We start from the raw sequence: 27955 nt of genomic DNA on the forward strand, positions 1-27955 counted from the left end.
TGCCTTGTTAATTCCCATCACCTTTCCATACCTATCCAAATGATGCAATTTGAGCAGGTTATCTGTTTCCTGCCCAGCCTGATTACTACAGAAGTGGAAGAAAAAGAATTTTCTGGGCAGCTTTTAAAAGAACTTTGAGATTGAGGGCCAGTTTCAGCAGTGGTGATAACCTTGTGGAGTCTGCTCACAAAATATGCCTCTGGCTAAACCTGCCTGAGTATATAGCATAGAGGCTCTGTCTTTCTCTGGTATCATTTGAAATTATCAAGGGACTCTTTATGGTTTAAAAAGTAAGATTATAGCCTCAGAGTATATCCTTAAATGTCCACAAGCATTTTAGCCCTGAGTTATTTTTCACTTTCGGACTATTAGGTTGATAAAGGATGCTGCAGTGCTTGTGCTGGTATCTTGGGAAACGTCCGTAGCACCACCTGAGCATGTTAGAAGGAGAGGTGAGAGTGTCAAACTGGAACAGACTTTAAAGTAGTAATAAAATTGTTGCTATTTGAAAAATCAGAGTTAAAGCCCTTCTTGGGACAGCAGCCCCAAGCTACAGTGAATGCGAGAGAATTATACTAATTTTTAAGTGGAATCTTACATTGAAGTTGTTTAACTTGTCTTTTGACAGTTGAGTTATTTAGTCGTCTGCTTCGGGAATTAATTTTTGTAATGACGTCTGTAACATTGGTGAGGACTGCTGAATTTCTTGCACTGAAATAGAAATTATGTCCAGAATGTCATTTGATGACAACAGTAATTAACCTGAATTACAAATCAGATTGTGCTGACAGTATAATAACTGTTTGAAGTTTAAAATGAGAAAGTCATTCTTCTGAAAATGCTTGCTAAAAAAAAACCGAGAAAGTCAATAGCAAATGAAATAGCAAATAAAACAGGATATCACATATTTTTAAGTGAGGTTTTACCTCTTAAAAAGTAAGGAATAATTGGAATTCTGAGATGATCAGTTTACTTTTTAATTGGATGAGATTGCTTATGTGTTGTTTCTGTGCACGCGGAGGTGAATCATGTCTTGCTTTCAGTAGCACCTAGTGCAGCTGCTGATTTGCCCTCACCGGTTGCTCCTTTGAGTTACTGTCCAACGACTATCCATGTGGTATCACAACCACCCCAGCCCCAGCCAAGATGATGTCATCTCTTACTCTAGAAGTGGCAAAGTGGTGGCCGTTATACACATTTATTTATCCCACACATTATTTTAAAACGTTTTTTAAAACTGGAAGATGTAAATTTTTAAAATCTCCATCTCTGGCTTTTCTTGAAAAATGGGATGACCTGAGAACGGTGGGCCCTCACTCCTGCATGGTGACAGTGGGCTATGACGGGGGCGTGTGCTCAGCAGAGAGCCATGTGTCCACCTAGCCAGCTTCACTCGGTTATGTGCCACACCTGGCTGGTTATGTACCACACTGGTTATGTACCACACCTTGATGTGTGTTCAACACAGCCGGGATGGTTCTAGGTACCAAAAGTGAGGAGGAGAAACAATTGGTTACATTATAATCTGCCTGTGTATCATTGGTATAGGAAGCCCCGAGCTCCAAAAGTCCAGACACCGTGTCCATTTCTCTTGGTGTGTCCCCAGTGTTTCATAAATGTGTACTGAACTGAAAGGAAGCTCTCCTTGGGAAGATGAATCTGGTGGGGTATGCAGGATGCTTAAAGGAGGATGCCGAATGTCCGAAAAAGGCTGTAACCACAGGAGGGCTGAGAACATAGACTCAGACGGTGGCAAAGGGGATAGAGACAGAGGTGACCCTGAGAGACAATCTGAATCATTGGATTTAGGGACCGATGGGATATGAAGGAGGAAAGGAAAGGAAAAGTTTGTGACCTCAAGGAGGAGCGGCACCATCCGTCCAGCTAGGAGGGTGGTACGTGAAAGTCGCCAGATGCCGTCCACTCCCCCAGCTCCAACGTCTTCGTATGAGAGGACTCTGAGGCCTACGTATATTGGTTCAGTAACGCTAATAGCTACACTCAGAACTTTCCCCTTGTGTTTTTAATCCCAGAGCTAAGACCATCAAGAATACAGTCTCTGTGAACCTGGAACTGACGGCAGAAGAATGGAAAAAGAAGTATGAAAAAGAGAAAGAGAAAAACAAGACTTTGAAGAATGTTATCCAGCATCTGGAGATGGAGCTGAACAGGTGGAGGAACGGTAAGGGAGAATGGAGAGGAAGAACCAGGCGCGAGTGTGTGCTTTCTTTTTCCTGTGGCCTCCGCACCCTGGGAGACGCTTGGGAAAGTGAGGACGATGGCGGAGCTTGGTCCTGGCGAGCAGCCACCTGTGTGCACAGTCAGTTGGCTTCTCATTCCCTAGCACGGGCCCTGTCCCCGGTACATGGCCGGCACACAGCGTGAGGGTGGGCAAGCGACTTGTTTGCAAGGTGGCCTTAATCTGTTTCCGGTTAGGTGCCCTCCCTCCATTCCTGCCATTCACTCTGTAGCCCCGTTTCAGGACAGGGCCTGAGACTTTATGGCTCACATTGCTTTTTTTTTTTTTTTTTTGAGACAGAGTCTCACTTTGTTGCCCAGGCTAGAGTGAGTGCCGTGGCATCAACCTGGCTCACAGCAACCTCAAACTCCTGGGCTCAGCGATCCTACTGCCTCAGCCTCCCGAGTAGCTGGGACTACAGGCATGCGCCACCATGCCCGGCTAATTTTTTGTATATATATTTTTAGTTGGTCAATTAGTTTCTTTCTATTTTTGGTAGAGACGGGGTCTCGCTCAGGCTGGTTTCGAACTCCTGACTTTGAGCGATCCGCCCGCCTCGGCCTCCCAAAGTGCTAGGATTACAGGCGTGAGCCACCGCGCCCGGCTCACATTGCTTTTGATTAAATGAAAAATGTCATTCTCTCCTATGTGAGTTTTATCATTGATTTGGGGTTAAAAGTCACCTCTGGCAAATACTTTTTTTTTTTTTTTTGCCTAACTCATCTTCATGCTCAGCTTCTTCGGAGCCAGAAATAGAGGGCTCCCGAAGGAGCTCTGTGCTAAAATGGAGACTTAAAGGCTCGGTTCGTGACTGCTTTTCCTTTTCCCCTGAAACGTTTCTCTTTGGTTCGTTCTACTAGGAGAAAATATCTCAGAGAGCTGACGTGCAGTGGGTGGGTGGGGTGTGGGTGAGGTGTTAAGAGGGGTTTCCAGATCCAAGTGCAGACAGATTATTTTAGTGATTTTAGCAGCATTGTGATGGAGGTTAGAAGGAAGAAGTCTATTTTTCTTTTTATTACTAAAATAAGGCAAGTTGGTGTGTGTGTAGGGAGATGGCGGATAGTTGGAAGTTGTTCTTCGCATCCCCTGCTGCTGCGTGCTGTGTTTGTCTTATATCAGGTGCTGCAGCAGACTCAGCTTTGGGAAGGGGTAGGAGCCTGGGGGCTGCTGTGCAGGATCTGGAGGTAATGCTGCCCGTCCGTAGCTGCAGAGTGAGCAGCAGGTTGTCTTGTGATTATATGTTCGCCACTGCTCATTGCTAGTAAGGGTGGGGTGTCAATGAGCTACCGTTTAATAGAAAAACAGTTACGTGGCAAACGAGAATTCAAGAGAGGTTCTAAAAATGACCTAGTAGCCTAAATAACACGATTCTTTTCTTTTCAGAAGGCTTTCTAGCTGCACACGTGTTTTGAAAGCTGCTAGAATAGTTGAATAATTCAGCACCTGGGGCTGGTGGACGGTTCCTTGCAATTTGGCAGGAGTAGGAGGGTGGGGAGGGGTGGCTGCAAGGTGGGGAGCAGCCACATGAGGTTTTGGTTTATTTTTGGAATCCTCGGTTCGGTTCTCTCCTGAGTGATCGGGACATGGGACATTCAGTAAAGCCCTTTGGTAAAGGGCCAGGGCACTGGCCTTGGAAACATTGTGGAGTGGGCAGTTAGCCTTGTTTTTTTCCATGCTTTTCCATTTCTTGCTGAGCTCTAGCCTTCCAGCTCTCCATCCCTCATCAAATGCTGTCCTTTGGGGTCTGCCTTGTTTGCCTGGCTCAGCCTCAGGCTGAGTGTCTTGTGGGCACTCTGCCCTGCTCTCGGCCTGTTCACCTGGCATCATACTGTGTGTCCCAGATAAGAAGTTAGGTCTGGGGGTCTGGAGCTCAGAGGACCTGTCTGAGCTGGCGTCGTCCACCTTTAGGTAGTAATTGAAGGTGTAGGGGGTGGGGTACCCTGGGGACTCTGGAGAGAGGAGAGGGAGGAAGAGAAGAGGGAGAGCATCTTGAGAACCTTCCTTCACCCCCATCACCATGTCTTCGCTGACCATGGCGGGAGGGACCCTGTAGGGCTATGTTTTTCCAAGCTAATGTTTGTATTTTGAAGGTGATTTTTCAGGTGGCAAAAGTTCTTAAATGTGAAGAACTGACTCTAGTGATAAAAATTTCGTGCAGAAGGAGGTTAGGGAGGGGCGGTGCAGAGACATGGAGTGGTCCTTTGACTAGTAGGGAGTGCAGAGCTATTTCTAGGATCAACTGTACATCTCACACGATATGCCAGCATGCCTCCGATGGACAACAAACTAAGCCTGGCTTTTTGTTCTGAGGCTGTGCATTTAATCCTCAAGTAGCTCTTGAGGTTGCAACAGGCTAGAAGACTTCCTCTAGCGGGGCAGTCTCTGGTACAGAGAGGTATCCTAACCGAGGGGGCCTGATTCCTAAGTTCATTCTCTCTCTGTTGTCTGTGCAGCCTGCACATAGAGCTAGCACGAGCGATTTGTGTTCAGGCCAGTTAGATGAGTAGTGTGATAAGTACCACACCAAAAAAGGAAGGGACTGGAAGCCCTTTGGTGGTGTCCCTGTGGGTCAGTCCTGATTCTTAGGAGCAGAAGTTATGAGGGCATGGCTGGCGTGTGCAATCTGGAGAGCTGGGGTTTCGAGAGGTAGAGTAGGGAAGAGGCAGTGCCTTCCACTAAAATCAGAGTAGAGGATATTGCCAACTTTCTTTGGAAATTTGACACATGCATTTTTTTCTAAACGTATAGGAGGAGGCAGCTACTTAATTCACGTCAACATTTCCTGGGTATTGGTATCTCTACACTGCAATCTGAACAAGTTCAAGGGGCCTTGTCAATTGTGTGCACTTTCTCTGGGAAAGAGATTTATTTCCTTGCATGATGTGTTTATAATGTAAAAGTCTGGCTGCTATACTTGAGCTACGGGAGAGCAAGGAAGGAGTATAGCAGAAAAGTGTGTGTGTGCGCACATGTGCATTGCTTGTGCTTTTCCTTACTTGCTGTTACACAGAATGAGGAAACAGTACAAGGGAGTAGGACATCAACTGCAAGTCAGGTGTAGGCAGAAAATAAGTGAAAGGAGGCATGTCTGAGAGGGCATCCAAAAGTTGTGAAATACCATCCTATTACCTGCCTAGAGGCTGGTCTCACCCCTCCTCCCTGCACCGCCACCTGTACTAATTTTCAACCCCTTGTAGTTTGATGGGTGCTATAGATTGAATGTTTGTGTCCCCCCACCGCAGACTCACATGTTGAAATCCTAACCTCCAAGGTGATGGTATTAGGAGGTGGGGCTAGTGATTAGATCCTGACGATGGAGCCCTTTTGAATGGAATTAGTGCCCTTATAAGAGTTCCAAGAGAGGGTGCTCTGGGATGATACAGTGAGAAGATGCCACCTACAAACCCAGAAGAGGGCCCTCACCAGAACCAGACCATGCTCTGATCTTGGACTTCCAGCCTCCAGAACTGTAAGAAATAAATCTCTCTTGTTTATGAGCCACCTGGTCTATGGTACTTTGCTATAGCAGCTCCAGCGGAATGCAGCATGGCAGTTTTCTCCTCTGGGCACAGTTGACCCTCGATTCTCACAATAAGGCCTGTGACTTGTAGTATGTATACTACACCCAGCTTTGATTCATTTCTGATATTACCATTCAGGCAGGATAGCTCTGAGCATGTGCATGGTGGCTTAAGGAGAGGCCACACTTTGTTTTTATAAAGGAAGGAATGAGGAGAGCCACCCAGTGGCCTGGTTCAGTTCTCCAGTGTGCTAGGTGGGGTTCTTAGAGTGCCAGCTGCAGGAATTGACCTTTCCTGGCTTACACAAAAAGAAAGCGCACTAGAAGGATGTGAGTGATTCACAGAATCCAAAGGAAGCTAAGGAACCAGGCTCAGACAGGCAGAAGCCCAGGCTGCTGCAGGGATATACAGGCGACAGGAACAAATCAGCAGGTTTCAAGTGCGGCCACACCTGGAATGAATCCTTTCCAGATGTTTCTCCCTTCCTTGCATGATTACGCTGAAGATTCAGAGGCCCAGGAGAGAAGTGGGAATACTGTGCTTGGTGGTGTGCCTTGGCTGGGGAGGGCAGGGCACTTGGGTAAATTGTCTGACAAAGACTGCATGCAGTTGAGGGGGGTAATTCCTCAGAAGGAAATGGAGGTGCTATTATGACAAGGGGTGTTGAGTGGCTGAAAAGCAACAAATGTCCACCCCAATCTGCTAGTGACATCTTGTGGACTGTAATCGATTGCCAGTCTTTCTTCACATCTAGGGGCTCTGTTGGCACTTTAGCCTCATGGAGATTTGTTCAGCCTGCTTGCTTATGAACAGATAGATGGAGTGGGGCAGTTGCCAGAAAATGGAATATTTTTTTAAAGCCCTATTGCTTTGTTGCTTGTATGTGTGGAGAAGACTCGAGCAATCCCATATCTGGAGATAGAGTTAGATAGCTGGATTCAGAGTGAATTACAGCTCCAGCGCACCCTAACTCCCCCCGAATCCATCAAGAAAACTCTTGATAGGAGGGTCGGGAGGGAGGGGTGAAGGCCGAGTGCGTGGTTCCCCGTTGCTGCCAGGTCAGCCTTCACACATGTTCTCTTCTGATACTTCGAATTTTGCACTTAAAAAAATAACTTTTTACAGGAGTTTAAGTCAGTAAAAGGAGGACCTGAAAATCCAGGTATCAGGAGAGCAGGGGAATGACCCGACAATCTGGTGTATCCACAGTCTCTTCTCTTGAATAATTACATATAAGGTTAGATAACAGAGCGGATGCAAAGAAATGATTTAATCACAGGCTGAGAGGATGTGGAAAATCGGCAATCTCTAAAGTAGATTTGTTCTCCAAGCTCAAAACCAGCAAGACCACCAGGTGTGGTTCAGTAACCAGCTAAATCTGTGACCTCTAGTCCCATGTGGGGCTTTGTGGAACTTTGGGACCTCCGTTGTTGGAACATGATTGAATTTTTAGCATTCAGTCTCTAAGGAGATGCTGGCCTCCCTCTTGGATTCGTGATTTTAATGGACTCTAAGAAATTAGCATTTCATTTGAGATATCGAATTTGCTAGGCCCTCTGCTTTCTTTCGAGTGCACAGCTGGACACTGTAATAGAAATAGTGAACACTAGGAGGAGGTTGTGGCCTATTCGGGAGGTCATGAATGCACAGAGGATGCAGAGTCCCAGGTGACCAGTTTATTAGAAAATTACTCCAGAAGGGATTAGAGAACGTTTTAAGCTGCTTACAGTATTTTTAGGAGCTAGGGTGAAAGATGCCATTTGCATGCAAAATAATCTCATAAGGGAATGATTTTTTTTTTTTTTTTTAACATCACATTTATATAATGACATCTTGTAGCCAGCTGCTCTCACCCATCTGGCAACTTAAAAGATTTCCTTTTAGTTTCTTTGATATAGAAATTACCTACCATTAGGTCTGCCACTGGGCCTATTTAATTGGTATTAAAAGAAAGCACCTCGTTTGCCAGATCTGCTGTGGTTTCTGGCGGAAGCTGTGAGTGACCAGCAAATCTCTGCTCTGGAGTTGCTGAGAGAATGCAATTACCTTTCTGTGTTCTCCCGAGGCTCTGGGGACTCAACTTATGAAAAGGATAACTAGCTTGTTGCTATTTCATGTGTGAAATTTTAATGAATTACTGGCAGTCTAATGGTTTTCTTTAAAAAAAAATACACAGAAAAACCCTATTTTAGAATTTTTAATAGCACTAATGAGAATTTTTGATTAGTCTGTCATTCCTGTCTATTGCAATTGATGGATTTCTATTTTTTGTAGAAACGTTATTTATGCCCTTTGGGAGTTTTCATTTTATAATTAGAATGCTCTGCAAGCCTTATAGGTATGCTCTAGTGAATGCTCCTAGGTAAACACAAATCTTTTTAGTCCTTAAAGGTAATTACATCTGACAATAGTAAATGCCAGGATGCTTATTTAAAGAAAGGAAAGGTTTCTAGTGTGGGGGTGGGGGAAGGGGGACCTTTCAGTCTAGAAAATCAGAGGCTTTACAATATTAGGAGCTTTTTTCCCTATAGACTGCAGGCATAAGCCTCAGGGGATAAACTTAGATAAATCCACTTTTAATGTAAAGAGGGAGAATAAAAATAGATGCTAATCTTCCTTTTGCGGTCCTTTTCTCCTCCCACCACTATAGTTCAGCGTGTTATTTCTCTAGGGTTTGTTTGCAGCTGTCTTCCTTGTTACAATCAGTTATTCCGTAATCACCTACGTGGGGGCTTCTCCAGAGACTCTGTGCACTGCAGTGCAGGGAATATTCTCGATTAACGTGGTGAGATTGCCATGGAGACAGATTGCCTGGTGTCAGGTCTTGCCTGGTGTTGGGAATTTACAATCCCCAGGCGTGTTTGTGAGCTGGACAGTGTAGTTACCAGGGACACTTCTGGAAGTCATTTTCTCGGTCCTTTGAAGGGTAATGGTGTTTGGGAAAACCAAGCTCTTGGTTCCTCTCTGGGAAGGAGCTGTGCTGCTTTGGTTCCTGCGTGTTGCTGCTTTGTTCTTCTCTGTCTGAATGGCTGCTGCAAAAAATAATCCTGACTGCCTGACCTTTAGAATATAAACCAAGAAGAGCTCGTTGTTCAGATGTAGCTTTGTGGGGGACGTGTTAGTGCTTTGATTCAGAGAATTGCTCAGGAGAAACCAGAAAGTCTGCTATAGGTTTCAAATACCGTTTTAATAATAATAATGAAAATAAATCTGAAAGGGACTTGCATAGCTATACTGTGTTTTATTTTTGGAACTGAGCTCCAACCACAAAAGTGTTGTGAAGACCAGAAACACTAATCTCAGAATAAGTAAAAATAATCATTTATCTGCTAGGCCTAAAAAGTTGTGAATTTATCAGGGAGTGGAGGGCAGGAGAGATGGACTTTAAACAATAACTCCTTTTGTGCTTTTTACATATGCCATCTTCATTTATCTTTAACACAGAGGCATTATTATTTTCTCTCCTTTAAAGAAAACAAACCAAGAGGTTAAGCAGGAGATGGGCTTGTGATTAATTAGAGCTGTTAAGGTACAGTGTGGCTTTAGCATCCCTCTTGATCACCTTCACGGTGCCTTGTAGCAGCGCTGGGCCTCTGTCATCTATGACAACCCTCCTGCTCACGGATGCTGTAATTCCTCAATGGGAGAAGAAGGGAGTCAGGGGGAGTCAGGCCTGTGACTTTGGTTAGAGCAGGTAACTTACAGCTAAGGTTATAGGGGTTCGTCCCTGGTCCTTGCCTGCCCAGATGAACCAAAACATCCACTGGGCAGCTCCTGAGCTCACCCCAGCCTCATGATATCATAGCCTCTCTGGCCATTTGGAACGAAAAACACAGGGAATATTTCTCTTGCTGACATTTTTGTATCTTACCTCTTGAGGTGAGTTGTCCTGTGGATAATATGACCATATTCTGGCTGGTTTCTGGTCTGTTGCAGTTAAGTATTTCACCTTCTTCATGCTTAAGCTGGAAAATCAAAGTCATACTGCACTGGGTTGCCCTGTCCCCAAATTTCAGAAGGTAGAATTGAAACATTAGAGATATAGTCATGATCCAAGTAGAAGGACATTTACTAAAGCGTTAGTGGTGAATTTCTCTGGGGAAGGAACAGAATTAGAAGGGAGGCGTGAAAGAGGACTTTCAAGTTTTAGTATATTTCCTATATTGCTTGAGTTGTTTATATTGAGAATGTATCCTGAATTATTTCTGTGGTTAGAAAATATCTAATTTTTTTTTAAGAAAAAAGGAAAAGAACATGGTGCTGCTTTTAGAGCTCATGGAATTGGCAGACTGTAGAGAATATAGATGCTTTAATTGGATGAAATCCAGTCTGCACACTAAGGTTGTTGATGGATTTTTTTTTAAGCCAGGAATTGGAACTGAATGAAATATTGATTTGGTTCAGGTTCAGTTCAAAGGCTACTCTGATATTCTGGTTTTGTTTCAGGTCAATAATTTTAGAAAAAGGCTGAGGTATAGTGCAGTCTAGTTGAAAAAGGAAAAAGGGTTGGCTCTGTATTCAGCAAAGTGAAAGTTTATTCTAGGTTTTGCTTCAAGTTGCCGCTTCAGATGGAGCTCTGATGCAAACACGAAACCATCGGGTGTTAATTTTCCTTGACGTGGAGGCCCACGATGCCATTTTGTGATTATCAAGTGAAATAATGGAATTGAAAGCAGCAGAGCTAGACCATCACAAGTGTTTTGTTTATATCAAGATAAATGTGTACAGCGTTCAAGTGGGTTCCTTGAGGCATGATATATACTGCCAATGAAGCCATGGATTAGGATCTCAGTCCTTCTATCCTTTTTTGAAAAATTCCCTCTGGCTCATGGCAGTTTTCCTGGGGAATTTTTACAAATGGATTTTGTGGGCTGAGAACCAGGGTGAAGCTTGGAACATTGCAGACATTCTCGCTACTGACTGTAGTGAAACGGGTGTGGAGTTGATGGTAAACATCTGTTGGGTTTTGTTTTGCTTTCCAAGAAGATATTTGAGAGACTCAATGGAGCCACGTGGTTTTCATAGGATCTTTCTTATGCATTCTGTCTTTGCAAGGTGACTTTCCTGTTGGGGATAGCCATTGGCCAGCTTGGAAATTACACCTTTTTCCACAATATGCATTGTCAAATTTGGCAATTCTCCCTTTGAACCCCTAACAAACACTGTCTGCAGCCTGAGGATCTGCGTAATATTCCAGATTGACTGCTTTTGCTTTCCTGGGATGACCGGACATCACAGGAGATTATTCTGTTTGAACTCTCAGCAGAGCCAATTAATTCCGGCTTCCTAGGGGGAGAGAGTAGCAGAGTATATGTTTGTGCAGCACTAGTCTTGGGGCCCCGGCCACCCCTGCCTTCCTACCTCGGATTCAAAGAGTCCCAGATTTAGAGTATTGGGGTCTTACAGTGTTCTATTAAGCAATGCCAACGTGTTCCTTTATTTGGCTGTTTTCATGAATGAAACAGTAACATAATTAATTGGTAATTAGGATGCCTTAGAGCTCTGTTTCCCTTTGAATCAACCACTAGAGAGAATGTGATCCTAGAGAAGCCCCAGAATATTCCTCAACAAAAGCAAAGTGTATGCAAAGAATTTGGGGCATCCCTGCAAGTTGGATTAGCTCCAGTGGTTGGTGGAACCAGTTTTCTTGAGTGGTACATCTCGAGGGGGAGGGGGTATTATTAGATATAGTCCTCTTCTTCTTTAGACTAGTTTTGGTCAATTAACCAGGACCTTTCTAGTCCAATAGAAAGAGCATAAGCTAAACTATAACTATGCAACAGCTCTTCGTTGTGTCCTCTGTGTATTTTTCACCGGGAGTGACTATTGTTTTAGAACTCTTACTGGAGGGTGGCATGCTCACTTTCTCTAATCCCCAGCTCCTCTTGGCCGTGTTTTGCAGGAGAAGCTGTGCCTGAGGATGAACAGATCAGTGCTAAGGACCAGAAGAACCTGGAGCCCTGCGACAACACCCCCATCATAGACAACATCGCTCCTGTTGTTGCCGGTATCTCTACAGAGGAGAAGGAGAAGTATGACGAGGAGATCTCCAGTCTGTACAGACAACTGGATGATAAGGTCTGTGGCCAGAGATTTATAGTCTTCACTCTCGTACAAAGACTAAGCACAGCGGGTCCCAGACAAAGTCAAGCCCTGTGGAGCTGATGTAGGGCTGCAGACCAGTGTTTATGTCTGTCTTCCTAACACCCGCCCTAGCTCTTATCATGCAGACTTGGGAGCTTGATTCGTGTGCAGTGGAAACTTCTGTGGAGATTTGCTGGAAGAGTAGTGTGTTGGCCTGGATAGACAGGGGGGCTACTCAGAGTGTTCACTTGTAGAAATTGGACTGCGCTGATTACTGCGTGAGAGTGGGGAGGATGAGAGTGTCTCTGATCTTTGTTTAAGTGTCCGTTTCCTCTCCGGGCCTACCCCTCACTTATTGGAAACTCCAACAGTAGCCCCAGCTTAAGGTAAGGATGGTGACTCCCAAAACTCAAGCGTGTTCTTTTACCATGTAGCCCCGAGTTCCTGGGATGAGGAACCAACAGTAGTGTGTTCCGATGGCTTCACTTTATCGCTGAAGCTCTTTTCAGGGGCATTCTCTTGAATGAAGTAGTTTCACCATGCTAATTGGAGGTGTCCAATTTTATGACAAACTTTTGGGACTCAAATAGTCATGTAAATGCACAAGTTGGAATGCAGGAAAAGAGACCTTGGAGAGCACTACATCATTCATCATCCCCAGTGAAGGTTGGGTTAGTAATCCCAGAGGCATGGGAAATTAAATTGATATTCCACGTGATCTTGGCACATTGCCCTTGGAATATTCTAAATCCTTTCAGTTCATTTCATCAAGGTTGCTGATATTTTTAGTCTGATTTAATCTTTCCTGCTGTCGTTCAGCTCAGAGTGCTTGGGGACACCTCTGGCTTGGATGAAACAGCTTTGTTATGTTAACATTGCCATTAATCTTACAGGCCTCTCTCTTTGGGGTAAAGCTCAGAGTCTGGTATCACCTTTACAAGCTGAATGTGACTGGTGGCCTTAAGGAAGCTGGCTCTGCTTATTCTGGGAGTTTGCATTATAACCACAGCATTGAACTGGGGTCACCCTACACTTCTGAAAACATATTTAATAAAATATTCACACCCATGAGCATTGGGTTACTTGCCCTTTAGGGTCTAGGCATACAGTTATCTTGCATTTATAGCCAAGTATTTTACATAAAACCTCAAATGAAGTAAAAGAAAAAGGAGATCAATAGTAAGTTAACAGTATGTGCAATTTCTTGATTTCTCTAAGGAATTGCTATTGTTTAAGCACTAAAGAAGGTTAGACTGTATGCAAGTTTTTCCCTCATTTTAGCATTGATGGGCTCATTTTTAGTAATCACAGGGAATCCTGGGGGAGAGGATGAGAGGAGAGAACCTGGTTCTATACTCTGGGCTCTACAGGAGTCGCCGGCCACGGTGGGCTCGGGACCATTTACCCTGGCAGCACAGGTAGCTTTTCCTGATCTGAGGGAGGGACTTTAGGTCTCCAATCCATCTTCTGAAATGTCGCGATGTGGACTGAGCTCAGAGAGATGAAAGTGTCATGTCTGAGGCATTTGTTGGTGGCTGGAGAGCTGCCTTCAGAGTCTCTGTCTCCTGAGGGCCAGCCTAGGGCATTTCTGTTTCACCGTTTTCCTGTAGCGTGTGCCTCGAAAACCCTGTGAGCACACGGTTCAAGGTCAGCGTTTGTGGCCGGCCTGGGTGATGCTGAGAGACGTTGGGAGAGGACGGTGCCTGAAAGCCTCAGCCTTACAGGACACCAAGCTAATGGTTTGCCCTTAGTAGCTCTGCCCACGGACTGCCCGGCTATTTCTTACCAGCCGTCCCTGTTATGCGTCTTCTCTGAAAGGTGCCGGACTGCATGTCCTTGCTTCTGATGATGTAGGTGGTTTGATGCTGGAGAATGCATGAGGTGGGACATGGCGTCTTCACAGATGATTGAATGGCAGAACTGGGAGTATCTAGGTCTAGGTGAGACACTAGCCCAGGGTGGTTACATCACTTGTCCAAGTTTACACCACCCCACGGTGGCAGAGCTGGAATTGAGGTTACGTATCTTCTGACTCCTTCTCTGGTGCTCACCCTATTTTGGACTCAGCCCTTTAAATGAGGAGCTAACTGGTCAACCCCAATGGATCTATTTAGGGCACAGGGGGAGAAATCCACACTGTTTCCTCCCAGTGACCCTCCAGGGGTCTAAGCACAGGCGCTCTCCCAAGGCGGTGCTGTGTGATGGAAGAGCACGCGCAGGACAGTCAGACCTGTGACTTAACGTCGCTGAGACCTGGGCTGCTGCCCCACGCTGCGGAAGATGCGTTTCTCGACTGTACCGTGAGGCTCATATCTGTTATTTCCAAAGGTTGCCGCAGGGATTAAAGATTTCTAATATATAGCAGGTGCTCCGTAAATATTAGTTCCTTTCTTTCTTTTTGGTCTTCTCCCTCTGGGCTCTGTTTGCTTAAGGAAGAAGCCACATCCTGTGTGGCTTGGAAGGGCTAGGGGTGCCGAGGTGGGCTGACAGCAGAGTTACAACCTGAACATGCCACTTGCTCATTCCCTGTCCCCTCTCCAGTGCTACTCAACTACTGGAGATCTAGGAGGATCCAAGTTTAAGTAGATATATAAGTCGATTGCTTGTTACACCGATTACCATTGCAACAAAAACATCTTTATGATTAAAGGTGACCAGTGACCTGTTACAGCTGGGGTTGGTGACCATTTCCTCATTTGTAGGGCTGTGCATGTTAATTTCATGTATAAGAAAATTCAAGTACAAAAATATTTTCTGAGAAGTGCTTTGAGAGCTGTTTTCCATCTTTAGTGTTGGCACCAGAGTGAGCATGCTTCAGCAGGTTCTAAGAGATGCATGTGAATATATAGCCGGAGACCACACAGAACACCTTATTCTGGAAGTTTTAAAAGATTTTTTAAAAATCACAATAGACTACACTAAATCTTTAGAGAAGTTGCCTTAATAAAGGGTCAGTGTGGTTTGGGAAATGTCTCTGATACGGGTGATCCATGTCATTTATAATATAATCTTTTTTCTTCATCCTTCCTAGGTGGGGCCAGGGGCCCTTGGCTTTTCACTGTACCTTAAAAATCATTGCGTCCTAGCTCATCACTGGTCAGAGAGGAAGCCTGCATCTTCAGATTTTGAAATGAGCTCAAGATAGGAGCAAGGAATTCATGCCACCATTTCTCCTCTCTTGTGATTTATAATATATCACTTGTGGTGGTTGTTCATTTGTCCTGGGGAAGAGATGGGAGCTCCCCAAAGTGAAACTCTGGGGAGTTTATTAAACAAGTTAATTTATAAAAGAAAGTTAATTTATTTTAACTTGTTTATTAATATTTAAGCATTGAGGAGCATAAAGACAAAATTATTCCTGGCAACTGACATGCTAAGTTTATAAAGTAGAAGAGAAAATATGTCTGTAAGATAGTGTTCTAGTTGTGGAAATACCATTTTTTGGAGGGTTCACTCTGGTGTAATTTCCCTAATCCTCCTGCCAGAAATATGATGTGGGAGAAAAGTAGAACCATTAAAGAAACATTGGTGTAAAAAGTTCAGTAGAAACAGGCTCTTTTTGAGCAGTGAAGTGTGAGGCCAAAAGATGTTCTATATAAAGGAAAAGGAGCTAAAGATTCTGTACTATTGATTTTAGAATTTGCTTGCTCCAGGGAAAGCATTAGTTTGTGACTCTGCGTGAACCTATTCCAGTGCACGTGTAGACACCACCCAACAGGCTGGGCAATAGCCCACAGAAAATTGAGGTTGTGACCAGGCTCTTGGGTTTACCCTTTTAACCTCACCTCTGGGAAAGGCAGAAACCCAGTACAGGGTTGTGGTGGTTGTTTTTTTTTTTTTTTTAATTTGTTTGTTTTAATGAGCTGCTGATGGAAACACTTGAGCAGGACCTGGTACAAAGGGAGCCCCAATAATACTAAACTGAATCTGACTCTGTTTGGGGCTTAGGCCCTAGAAGTGTCATCAGAGAGGATTTTGTCCTATTTCTAAGAGGGAGGCAAATTGGAAGCCAGGTTGTTATTCTTCATAGGCTATGCTTTAAATTTCACTTGCAATCAGGAAAATATTGCAGCGAAGACTGAGTTTGCTGGGCAGTTGGCGTGGTTGGCTGCTGCCTCGCCCGCCCTGGGGGTGGACGGTGACAGGCACGAGAGGGGGTCAGTGAGTGGCCCGGATTTGTGGCAGCAACACCTAGTGGCAGAAAATGAGAGTAGGGAGGGTGAGCTTGCCTTTCTCTCTTCAGCAACAACCCAGAGTAAGCATTAATACTTCTGCCCCCAACTGCCGTGAGGTTTTTTAAAAAAACTGGTAAGAAAATTAACTTCCAGTCAAGAGGGAAATCTGCCAATGCCAAGGATTAATTCTCTGGTCAATATTTTCCCAGTCTCCCTAACTGAAAGGTTTGAAGTGGAAACAGTGGTCTTTCCTACCTATCAGGTGGCAGCATTCCTGGTCACCGATGTGTTTGATAAGATTTGGGGACATTGATATATTACAGTGCAGATAGTTAGAACCTCTCTCCCTTACTTTTTGTATTAGGAATTCACTGTTAACATCTTTGAATTGGGCGGGATATCTCCAAAGTCCCTTTCAGTTCCCTAACCCTGGATCTCTGATTTCTGGATGAGCAGGAATTGGGTTGGAATATGTAGGATATTATATTTCCCAGAATATCCAGATGTTTCACCTGCTGAGAAAGGTAGATGAAGAGGCATTTTAACCAAATGAGATCCCAGAACCAGTCTCTCTTCCGTGAAGGTCCACCACACTGCTCCCTCCATCTTCCTAGCAAGCTTAGGGTATCCTCCTGCCACCGGGAAACCAGGATATCAAAAATGACATAACTAACCAAAAAATATTAAACATGATGTTGTGTTTCAGGATGATGAAATTAACCAGCAGAGCCAGCTGGCTGAAAAGCTAAAGCAACAGATGTTGGATCAGGATGAGGTAAAGAGTGCAATACATTTTTTTCATAAAGTTTTTTTTTTATTACTCTTTGTCGTCGATGTTTGTTCCAGAAATTTAATTTGCAAATAATTTCTTTTCAAAATCACTGAATCATGTGGAAATTTCTTGGTAGATTTTGCTTCAATGCCTGTTAAAAGCTGATTTTCACTGAATTTATTAGAAAATTAAATGTCTGACTTCATAGAGCTCTGGGTTTTTGAGAAGGAGTAGCCGGTTTGATGCACGTAGTCGTGGAAGAGCTTAGTCCTTGGGAAGGAGAATTCGCCATCCTCATACCCAGCACTCCTGTGTCTTGATGTTTTAGCCCATTTCAGTTTCACATATCAGCGGCCACAGGTCTTTGATAAAGACCATGTTCTCCTGCTGTCCTGCAGAGAAACAAAATCAAAAGTAGAAGAAGGTGGAAGAGGGGAAAGTAAAGAGAAAAGGGGCCCACGTGCTATGTTAGCATATATTTGATATATTCAAAAGGAGGCAGATTGTTTTCAGTCTTTCCCCAAAGGAGAGTTCGCCAGTGTTTTCATTACATTGTGTTTTCCCAAGTATTTTACAAACAAGAACCTAAGCAAAGGACCACAACCAATTTATCAAACATAGATGATTAGTAATTCCCTTGCTGAGAACCATCTAAGTATTGTTCCCTTTTGTGCTTTAAGTTGCTTTCTGCTTCATTGCTATTAATAAAATGCTATGGATTGGATCACAGGATGCAATGACAGCAGGTCACTTGGGTTCGTGTCCTTTCCCAGCCCTCCTTAGACAGGACTGTCTCTGTAACCCCCTCTTTGTTCCTCTTCAACGCCTCAGGGCAATGATTACCTCACCTGCCCAGACATTTCCCTTGGTAGGGAGATGTCTATGCCTTTGTAATCAGATGAACCGTATTTAATTGATTTCTACCTTAACTACAGTTGAGACCTTGTATGTGCTTAGTGTTTGCTGCGCTCTACCTCCCATTCTACTCTATCCTTTCCCCAACATGGGTGCTGCTGCCTGGTATAAACTTTCCTTTCTCTTATTGTTAAAACTCTTTAATATTTTTCTTTTTCTATACTATCAAGACAGTATCTGTTTATTGTAGGAAAATCAGAAAATATAGTAGAAACAGAGATAATGAAAACATCCACAAGCCTGGGCATTCACTTTTAAGCAGTGACAATGTTTGGGGTATATCTGAAATCAACCTGTTTACAATGTAAACTCTTGATAATATTTAAAAAAGAAAACTGTTTAAGTTTTATGATAGCCCTTGCAAATGATTCTCCCATCTTTTGTTTAATATATGCAATAGCCAACCAGCTACAAATTGCAGTGCTTTTTGATGTGTAATTCATGCTTTGTGTTAAGCCTATACATCTTTAAAGTCAACAAATGAACAAACAAACAAACAAACAAAAATCCCAGATTTTTGAAATAAGAACATGTCTTTTTATTTAGTATCTGGACCATGTAGTGGGGTTTTCTGTCACCCTGAATCTTTTCCAGCTTGTTTTCTTGTATCTGGTTCTGAAATTATTTTATTTTGGATAGAGCACAGAACATAAATATTTGAACATTGCATTCACAAGTTCCATGCCATCTCATTTCCCTAGCTTTTAGCTTCCACGAGAAGAGACTATGAGAAGATACAGGAGGAGCTGACACGTCTCCAGATTGAAAATGAGGCAGCCAAAGATGAGGTGAAGGAAGTTCTTCAGGCCCTGGAGGAGCTGGCTGTCAATTATGACCAGAAGTCACAGGAAGTGGAGGACAAGACCAGAGCCAATGAGCAGCTGACAGATGAGCTGGCCCAGAAAACGGTTGGATCATTTTGTCTAGGGGGTGGGACTTCGTTGGCTGCCATTCCTGTACTTATATAATGTTTGTTGACACTGTGGGAAGGCAGTGGCTGAATGGTTATTTGGTGTTCAACTTAAATGCATTCTCCGAGTTCCCTCCAACAATTGAAATACTTTATGGAAGTGACTTTTGTCTACTCAGCCTGGAACTGCATATCACAACTGCTTTATATCAAGAGAATTTGTAACATTAGCAGGGATTCCTTGTGGGAATAGTGCAAAGAGTTCAGACTTCAGAGCTAGAAAAATCCTAGTTATGAATTTGTTTTTCGTTTTTCTAGATTTCAAAATATTATGGAGTACAAATGTTTTTGTTAAATGGTTTGCTTTTGTAAAGGCTGTATGTAAGTGTGTAGTATTCGTTGTCTAGTTACAAATTTGACTTCACAGCTCTTAGGCCTTAGTCAAGACATTTAAACTTGAGCATTCATTCCCTTATCTGTAAAATTGGTGATAATAATACGCTTCTTACATGGCATGAAGATTAGTGACAGTTTATGTAAAGCATTTAGCATAGATCTGTGCATGTGTTACAATATCAAGAAACAAATCCCAACGTTGCTTCTATTAATAGATAAGAGTGGGGGACCCGCGGAAGGTGTGGACTTTACTCTTTTTTATAGCCTCCTGAATGAAATCCATTCCCTCTCCTGAGCTTCCTGTCCTAACTGTTACCTCCAGGAGCCTGGGATAAGCTGCCCTTGTTTGTTTGCTGTCCTGCTGTAAGCCAGCGCTTCAGCCTGCACCTTTCCTTACTGCCAGCTTCTCCGAGTGAAAGATGCTGCAGGTTCTGCACAGTGAGCCAGCGGCAGCAGGGCCAGTGAGCATTTGGCACGGTGGCTGGTGGTGGGATGTGCCCTTTTTTATTTGGAAAATGGGTGGTGGAGAAGCCGAGTGGCTGTAACCTGCTGCCCTTGGCGCCTCTGCCCAATGGCCTGGTGTCATGGGATCGTGCCCAGCCTGCTTCGTGGAAAACATCCAGTCCTGGGCAAGGAGAAGCAGCAGATGGTGCAGGAAGGCACTGATCTGCCGACCGTGGAGCTGATAGGAAATGCTGCTCACGCTCTACGTTCAGCTGCACGGAGGGAAAACTTTTCTAATGGCTTCCCAAGATGGGGACTACTGCTTCTGTGGATTTAAAAAATAAAATAAATAGTTGGCAATGCCAAACCAAAAAAACCAAACTCATTCAGAAGTCATTTAGGAAAGGGGGAGACTTAGCTTTTCTCTGTGTAGTGTTTTCTACAGAATTCTTTTAACTAATCCTGGGTAGTATTTGCTTCTCAACACGGTGACACATTTTTCATAATACAGTTCTTATTTGCCGTCAAACCAAAAGTTCTGTTAGACTGGTTTAGAGTACTATTTTTAGTTAGATCATTTAAAAAAATGCTCTAGTAAAATTGCTATGTGTGGAAGAATTGTATAAATGTCTCTGCATTAACCTCCATAGCTTTGAGTAGGGGAATTATTTGTTTTTTGGCTGAATTGATACCAAAATACCAAAAGATGTCTATTCTAGTTATATTGAGAGTTAGTTAAGACGTGTATGTTTTGGCAACATACGTGAAGAATGAGAAAAAGATGAATGTGTTAACGTTTGGCAAGAACATGGAGCTCTGCTATATATTAAGAATATATTATCTTTTGTTTCTTTTTTTCTTTTTTTTTTTGTGACAGAGTCTTACTCTGTTGCTCCGGCTAGAGTGCCATGGCATCAGCCTAGGTCACAGCAACCTTAAACTCCTGGGCTCAAGCAATCCTTCTGCCTCAGCCTCCCGAATAGCTGGGACTACAGGCATGCGCCACCATGCCTGGCTAATTTTTTCTATTTTTGGTAGAGACGGGGTCTCGATCTTGCTCAGGCTGGTCTCGAACTTCTGAGCTCAAACGATCTGCCCACCTTGGCCTCCCAGCGTGCTAGGATTATTACAGGTGTGAGCCACCGTGCCCAGCCTATATCATCTTTAACTAATTTTGAAAAAAAGATGAATAGTGTTTAATTCAGCTTCTCTATGAAAATTAGAAGACTTTTTTGAAGTTGTTTTCTAAAGTTATTAATGTTTCTCTGGGCTGTCTATTCCAGGCTTATCTATTTTTATGAAGTTAGGTGGGAACATGGAGCCCAGGGAGCAGGTTTGTTTAGAAGTGGAGGTGAGGACACTTCTGGGTATGTTTGGACCCTGAAATAAAACAGGGTGGACTGAAACAGAACATCTGGTTAAGTGGGAAGATGTGATTAAATGTTAAAAACATGAGGGCTCCTTTTTCAGCTTTATTTATTTTTAATAACTTATTGCACTGACCTGGAAATTGTCATCTGCTATGTAGACATATAACGTATCAGGCCATATGATAAAACTCATTGATGTGAAGTTCTCTTCTTACCAAAGAATTCAGTGCTATCCTACAGTTTGCCTTAAAAGGACTCTTATGTTAAAGTCATGAGAAACGATAGAAGAACTCCATCCTACATGGTGCTGTTATTCTTCGTAATGCTGCATGTATGAAGTTGATGGGCAGTTCTTTTAATTTCTTGTTGAAATTTGTTTTTCAGACCACACTGACAACCACACAGAGAGAGCTGAGCCAGCTACAAGAGCTTAGCAACCACCAGAAAAAGAGGGCTACTGAGATCCTGAATTTGCTGTTGAAGGATCTGGGGGAGATAGGTGGAATTATTGGCACCAACGATGTGAAGACGGTGAGCCAGCCTTCCATTATCCTTGCTACCTGCCCTTTTCATGGTGTAGTTCTAAGTTAGCAGGATCTGCGTTTTATTGTCTTAAGTATTCAGTGCTTAGCACCATGCTTTGCATCTGCCTTATGCTGAGTAGTATTAGAATGGATTTAAAAAGGACTGGTTGAATGACTAAGTGAATTAAATGGTTGTTGGCATTATGAGGAAGAGAAAAAGAAATTTAATTTCCAGTCTAGGGAATATGTTCAAACTTTGGTTGGCTTTATATGTAAATTGGTGTATTCCTCAAACTTATTTGCCAACGTCACAGAAGTTGGGAATTGGATATCTTAAGCAACAAATCTAGTCTCAGAATTGTGTTTCTACTTTTCTATAAGAACTCAGTGGAGTGAAAATTCTCTAACCAGTCAGTACAAATTAGGAAAGCTTTCAGCTAAGAGTAACAGGATTCTAACAGTGGCTTAGGATATAAAACCACATTTAATTATTCACAGTATGAGAAGTCTAGAATCTTGCTATTCAGGGTGTGATCTGCCTCACCGGGGAGATTATTGGAGCTATAGCCTCTTAGGTCGCCCCTCAGACCTAGTGAATCAAAACCTGCATTTTGAAAAGATTCTCCAGGTGATTTTTATGTTTACTAAAGTTTGAGAAGCAAATTTTGGTTTGGTGCAGTAGCTCAACAGTGTCAAGGACCCAGGCCTTTTCTCTGTTTCCTTTCTGCTTTCTTGGCCTGTTTTCTTCCCATATCCTTTAGGTCCTAAGGCTTAGGATTTGCCTCATGGTAGCAAGACAGCAGCTATAGCACGAATCATCACATCTTCACTCAGCCACATCCTGATGGGCTGAAAAGGCTAACTACTTTCGTCCAGATCCCAAAAGTCCACAGTGGACATACCTTTATACTTCATTGGCCAGAATTGAGATCACATGATCACCCCCAAATGCTGGGAAAGCAAAGGGGACTAGGATTGCTATAATTAGCTTAAACCAATCTTGATTAATCCCCCGAGGTGGTACACAGTGGTGCTTTAGATAGCAAGGAAGTAAGAGAGGTGAGGAGAATGGGGTATAGAATCCAGAAGCTGAAAACAGAGGGAAAAGAGAGAATAAATATGTTATCAGCCAAGAACAATTGACAGTTTGCTAGGATTCAGAGGCCATTGTTATCATTAAACTGAAAAACAGGATAGAGACATTTTAAAAAATTAGCTTTATTGAGGTATAATTTACATAAAGTAAGCTGCATGTATTTGAAGTGTGTACAGTTGCAATGCTTTTTTTGAGACAGAGTCTTACTCTGTTGCCCTGGCTAGAGTGCCGTGGCGTCAGCCTAGCTCACAGTAACCTCAAACTCCTGGGCTCAAGCGATCCTCCTGCCTCAGCCTCCCGAGTAGCTGGGACTACAGGCATGCGCCACCATGCCTGGCTAATTTTTTTCTATATATTTTTTACTTGGCCAATTACTTTCTTTCTAATTTTAGTAGAGATGGGATCTTGCTCTTGCTCAGGCTGGTTTCTAACACCTGACCTTCAGCGATCCCACCTCAGCCTCCCAGAATGCTAGGATTATAGGCATGAGCCACCGTGCCTGGCCTAGTTGCAATGTTTTGACATACATGTACATTCATGAAACCATCACCACTTTTAAGATAGTGAACATGTCCATCACCCCCAACAGTGTGTGGGGCTGTTTTCAGTCTCTAGTTTGTTTCATCAATCTAATCTTTATGCCAATACCACAATGTTTTGATTATTGTAGCTTTATAATAAGGCAGCATCTTGTACAGCATAATCATTGATAAATTTCATCAAGTTGGAGAATGGTGTCATATTGCTCACCTTCCACCTCCCAAATCACTAAAACCAAATTCTTGGAGGTTAGCCACTTTATCTTTAAAAGGCTGAGCTCTCTACATCAGCCTGCTTAGTGAGAACACTGAGGTTGTGAGTTGGGATTGTTACGTACTGGAAAACACTCCCAAGATTGGTGGGTTTATGGTTTATCGACTATTTCTGGGAAACATCGAAAGCTCTTTTGGGGTGGTGTAACAGGTCAAGGCCTAGAGTATGTGGCCTCTTATAAACTTAACCATTCTTTCATGGAACTTTAGTTGTAACTGAATATTTCATGAATCCTTGTGAATGAATCTAATTTTAACACAGAATTCTCAAATATGATAGAGCTGATCTTATTACACTTCAGTTTGGTGTTTTTTGTATTTGAGGATATACTTTTTTAGAACTGTAAGGTTGGTGTTGAGCAATAAAGTTTTGGTGTTGGGTGATTAAATGGCCCTCACAAGATGAAGGGAGAGTTGATTTATGGGATGTTGGTGCCTGCCGCTGCTAACGGCAGAGGAAGAAGGTATTTTTATGCGAAGTTCTAAAATAGAGCTGATGAAAATGCTAATGAAATCAAGGAGTGTCTGGGTGCTTCAGCATTTTAAAAAAAGAGTCCTTACCTTTCGGAATCTGAAGTATGATTGAGATTATTTTTAAATACTCAATTGGTTGTTTTTGAGATTATTTTTGGATTCCAAACATTGGATGCCCTAGTTAATTTCATTGATACTTCTTACATTATAGGTCATTATATTCTTAATCATTCTGCCTTTCTCCTTATATAAATAATTATGATTTAATCATTAGGGCAATGAGAGCTAACATTAGCAGTTGTATGACGTTGGGCAAGTCACTGTACTTCTTTGGGCTTCATTTTCCTGATCTGTAAAATGACAAGATGAATTGAGATAATCTCGAAGGCTGTCAACTAAGAAATTATGCGACTTCTATGTCTATTTGTTAGATTTATCGGCCCGGATACTTTTCTTATTGGTTGTAACTTTCAGTTGATACAGTAATTCTTTTGATATAGGAAAATGAGATCCAGGAAATGTCTCAGTGATCTTGGATTTTTGTTCCTGAAATCCTGTTCAGTTCCTATTAATACAAGGTCCCTCCTGATAGGTTTTGGGGGTGAGGGGAAGAGGTGGCTGTTGGAGTCTCCCCGAGTTCTCAGTTCCAGAATACGACAGACCTGATCAGCCAGAAGATGGAAAAATCTGTATTTCCTCAGCTCAGTCATGTCTTGAAACACTTCCAGAGTTTAGGCATTTTGTTTAATCAACAATTTAAAGATAAGCCCAGCAAAGGATGGGACGAGCTCAGTGTTAACTTTATCCAGCTATATTAATGAGCCTCCTCTTCCTTGCATGTACCTATGGCGTTAGGCTTACTCTAAAACAAAAATTTCTAGGCATCTGGTCACAAACTGAGTAGAAAGTTGAGGTAGAGTAAGTGAAATGAATTGGACTGGCTGCCTAATTTTTTTTTCAACCTGCACTGACTTCTTTCAGTCCCATTCTGACTTGTAGGCCTTCGAATATGAACACTCACTTCACTTAGCTTCATCGTGGCCTAGAATTGGCAATAGTTCCCACCTTACTCAGCCACCCCATCTGTGGGAGGCCTGGGGTGGGGGTGGGGGCGACTCATCCTCGTCTGTAGGCAGGGAGAAGTGGAGGCCACAGCTTCCGTAGGATTTCAGGGCAGTGCGGGCGTGTCTCCCAGATTGGTCCCTGGTACTGGATCCCTAGGACCTCTTGGCCTTGAGTGCACTTCTGGAGGCCTTGTCGGCTCCTGGGAGAGCTATAAAAACATTTCTGCAGTAAACTCTTGATTATTGTTTTGGAAATAACAGTGTGCTGGAACTGCCGGAAACTTTTGAACACAAAACCTCTAAATATACAAATTCTGCAGTTGTAAGAAACCTCACAGTTAAAAACCATTTGTTTGGGTTTTTTCCATCAGACACCAACTCCTCATCTCCTTTTAGAACTCCTAGGACGAGAGTAGGCTTCAGAGGTTACTGTTCTGCTTTTGGAGGAGGAATGTCCAGCTCTCACTTTGGAGGAAGCCCATCATTATATATCTATATGTGTGTGTGTGTGTGTGTGTGTGTGTGTATAGATAGATTTTTTTTAACCCTTCCCCAACTTACATGGGATCTGGGCATAAAAAACAAAGTGCCCTACTTTGACACACCTGGAAAAGAAGATAGCTTTGTTGTCTTCCCAAGGTGCCTGAGCTGTTGTTCAGCAGTGTTTTCCCACTAGGCTGGTATAGGCTGTGGATTCCATGTGGAAGAGATGGATGTTGCTTTATGTTTCTACTGAAGCTGGAGGGAGATACACCTGGTCAGGCTTAGGAAGATGTTTCTCATCCCTCTTCCACGCGGGCCAGTGCTAAAGGCAGAAGAACACAACTGAATTTAAAGATTACAGGCTTTTCTCATCCACTGTCTCCAGGCTGTTGGATTGTAGAAGGAGTGTCGTGAGCAGTGGTGTTGGTAGGCGAATCTTTGGCAAATCAGAAGTATGAATACAACTGGCTCAGCGAGAACCTCCATTGAGGTAGAGGCAGAAATTGATACTTGTGGATTTTCTTGTGGTTAACTTAGATTCTGCGTTGTGTTGATTGACATTGGAGTCACTTGACAAATACTATTGTTGAATTCTTACGGGAGCATTGCCGCCAAGTTACAGATACTCGGCACTGTCTAGCCTGCTTCATATCTGCTACCAAATGTCAGGGCTGATACCCGATTCCATTTTCTCAGCTTTTAAATGTTAACTGAAAAAACAGTTATATGATGAGTTAATGACAGCAATGATGACAAAAGTGGGCAGTTAAAGTGATGCTGGAACGTCAAACAAACATGATTGGAGTCATTGTCTTAGCACCAGTTGAAGCCTATGTTCCTGGGTTGGATTCTGGACCTGGCTCTTTGTTTCTTCCTGAGGTGCTAGGCTGCCCTCTGGTGGCCAAACAGAATACAGACTCAGTTACTTGCTCATTTGGTCAATTGCCCTTCAAGACCCATGTTTGTGTTTCAGCAGATGGTCTCTACCCAAGTATCTTGCTTCAACTTTTGTTTCCAGTAGAGCTCTGAAATGTAGAAACCAAATATAGATCATACAGGAATGCTGGCTGTCACAATCTTCTCTTCTGAAGGTAGATTTAGACTATTCTCAGATGATCTTAAATAATGAGCTAGATTACTGTCTGCTTGGAAAGGCAGGTGTGAAAAGGCAAGACAGAATAGACTGGTAGCAATGAAAAGTCATGCAGGGAAACTTTCATCAAGAGGGCCTGTAATAATGAATGGCACATTCATATTCACTGGATTTTCTGCTTAATTGGAGACTATTAGAAAGTCCTTTTTATTTCAATTCTTGCTTATAGAAACATATTCAAGGCACATTAGACTACTTCTCTACCTGAACAAGCAGACTATAGACAACATAATTTTTTTTTTTTTTTTTTGAGAAAAGTGTCACTCGCTCACCCAAGTTGGAGTGCCGTGGCATGATCATAGCTCACTGCAGCCTTGAACTCCTGGGTTTAAGCAGCTCTCCTTCCTCAGCCTCTTGAGTAGCTGGAACTCCAGGCGTGCACCACCATGCCTAGCTAATTTTTTAAAATTATTTTTTGTAGAGGCAGGGTCTTGCTATATTGTCCAGGCTGGTCTCAAACTCCTGGCCTCAAGCACATAATTGAAGTTTTGATATGAGTTTTTATAGGGATTCAGGGTTACCTTTAAGAGCATTGGGCCTTGCTGCTGTTACAGAGATGTAAGGTGTAAGAGAGCAAATGGAATCTCTTTGAGGTTATCTCCTTTTAAAAATCTTCAATGTTTTTTTCTTCTGATGTCATCTCTTTTATCCTAAAAATCAGTTGTAGTGAAAAATCTGGTTAATTGAGGATCATGTTTAGTATGGGTTTTCAATTGAAAGTTTCACCTGACGTTTCCGAGATCATGTTCAGCTTGCTCGATGACTAGGACTCTTAACCAGAAACACACAGACATCTTGAGGATCTGAGGACGAGTTTCAGGGTGGATCCATGACCTTCTGGACATTGGAGGCAGAGTTTGAGCGTGTTCCCTCCTGTGCTCAGTTGGCAGATGTGAATGGGGTCATCGAGGAGGAGTTCACCATGGCCCGCCTGTACATCAGCAAGATGAAGTCGGAGGTCAAGTCCCTGGTGAACCGCAGCAAGCAGCTGGAGAGTGCCCAGATGGACTCCAACAGGAAGATGAACGCCAGCGAGCGGGAGCTGGCGGCCTGCCAGCTGCTCATCTCCCAGGTGGGCCACTCCTCTCCCCCTCGCTGCACACCTGTCCCCTCGGGCCCTGCTCCCTCCACGCCCTCACTGGAGCATGATGGGGGTGGTCGAAGGACTTTGCTTTACATGAGCATGGTCTCCCCAGGCAGCGACAGCACAGGGTCACTCTAAAGCAGGCGTCCTCAAACTACCGCCCGCAGGCCACATGCAGGTGTTTTTGCCCGTTTGTGTTTTTACTTCAAAATAAGATATGTGCAGTGTGCACAGGAATTTGTTCATAGTTTTTTTTTAAACTACAGTCTGGCCCTCCAACGGTCTGAGAGACAGTGAACTGGCCCCCTGTTTAAAAAGTTTGAGGACCCCTGCTCTAAAGGATAGGTTTTGTTGTATGAATTGCTTACATTGTCTTGAGTCCCTTACCCTTTTATACTATCTATCTGTCCATAGGTGGACGGATAGATTATGAATAGAC

The 27955-nt window shown here is 43.2% G+C and overlaps 1 protein-coding gene across 1 annotated transcript in view; it reads left to right on the plus strand.

The window, feature by feature from the left end:
* KIF5C (kinesin family member 5C) overlaps positions 1-27955 on the plus strand; it is a 146049-nt gene that overhangs the window by 84663 nt on the left and 33431 nt on the right. The window contains exons 11-16 of the mRNA XM_012740087.3: positions 2034-2182; positions 11663-11838; positions 16726-16794; positions 18408-18614; positions 21211-21357; positions 27316-27504. Coding sequence (XP_012595541.1) covers positions 2034-2182; positions 11663-11838; positions 16726-16794; positions 18408-18614; positions 21211-21357; positions 27316-27504 — 937 coding nt within the window. The remainder of the gene's footprint in view (positions 1-2033; positions 2183-11662; positions 11839-16725; positions 16795-18407; positions 18615-21210; positions 21358-27315; positions 27505-27955) is intronic.

The sequence above is a fragment of the Microcebus murinus genome, chromosome 8 (assembly GCF_040939455.1).
Source record: "Microcebus murinus isolate Inina chromosome 8, M.murinus_Inina_mat1.0, whole genome shotgun sequence".
Lineage (NCBI taxonomy): Eukaryota > Metazoa > Chordata > Mammalia > Primates > Cheirogaleidae > Microcebus > Microcebus murinus.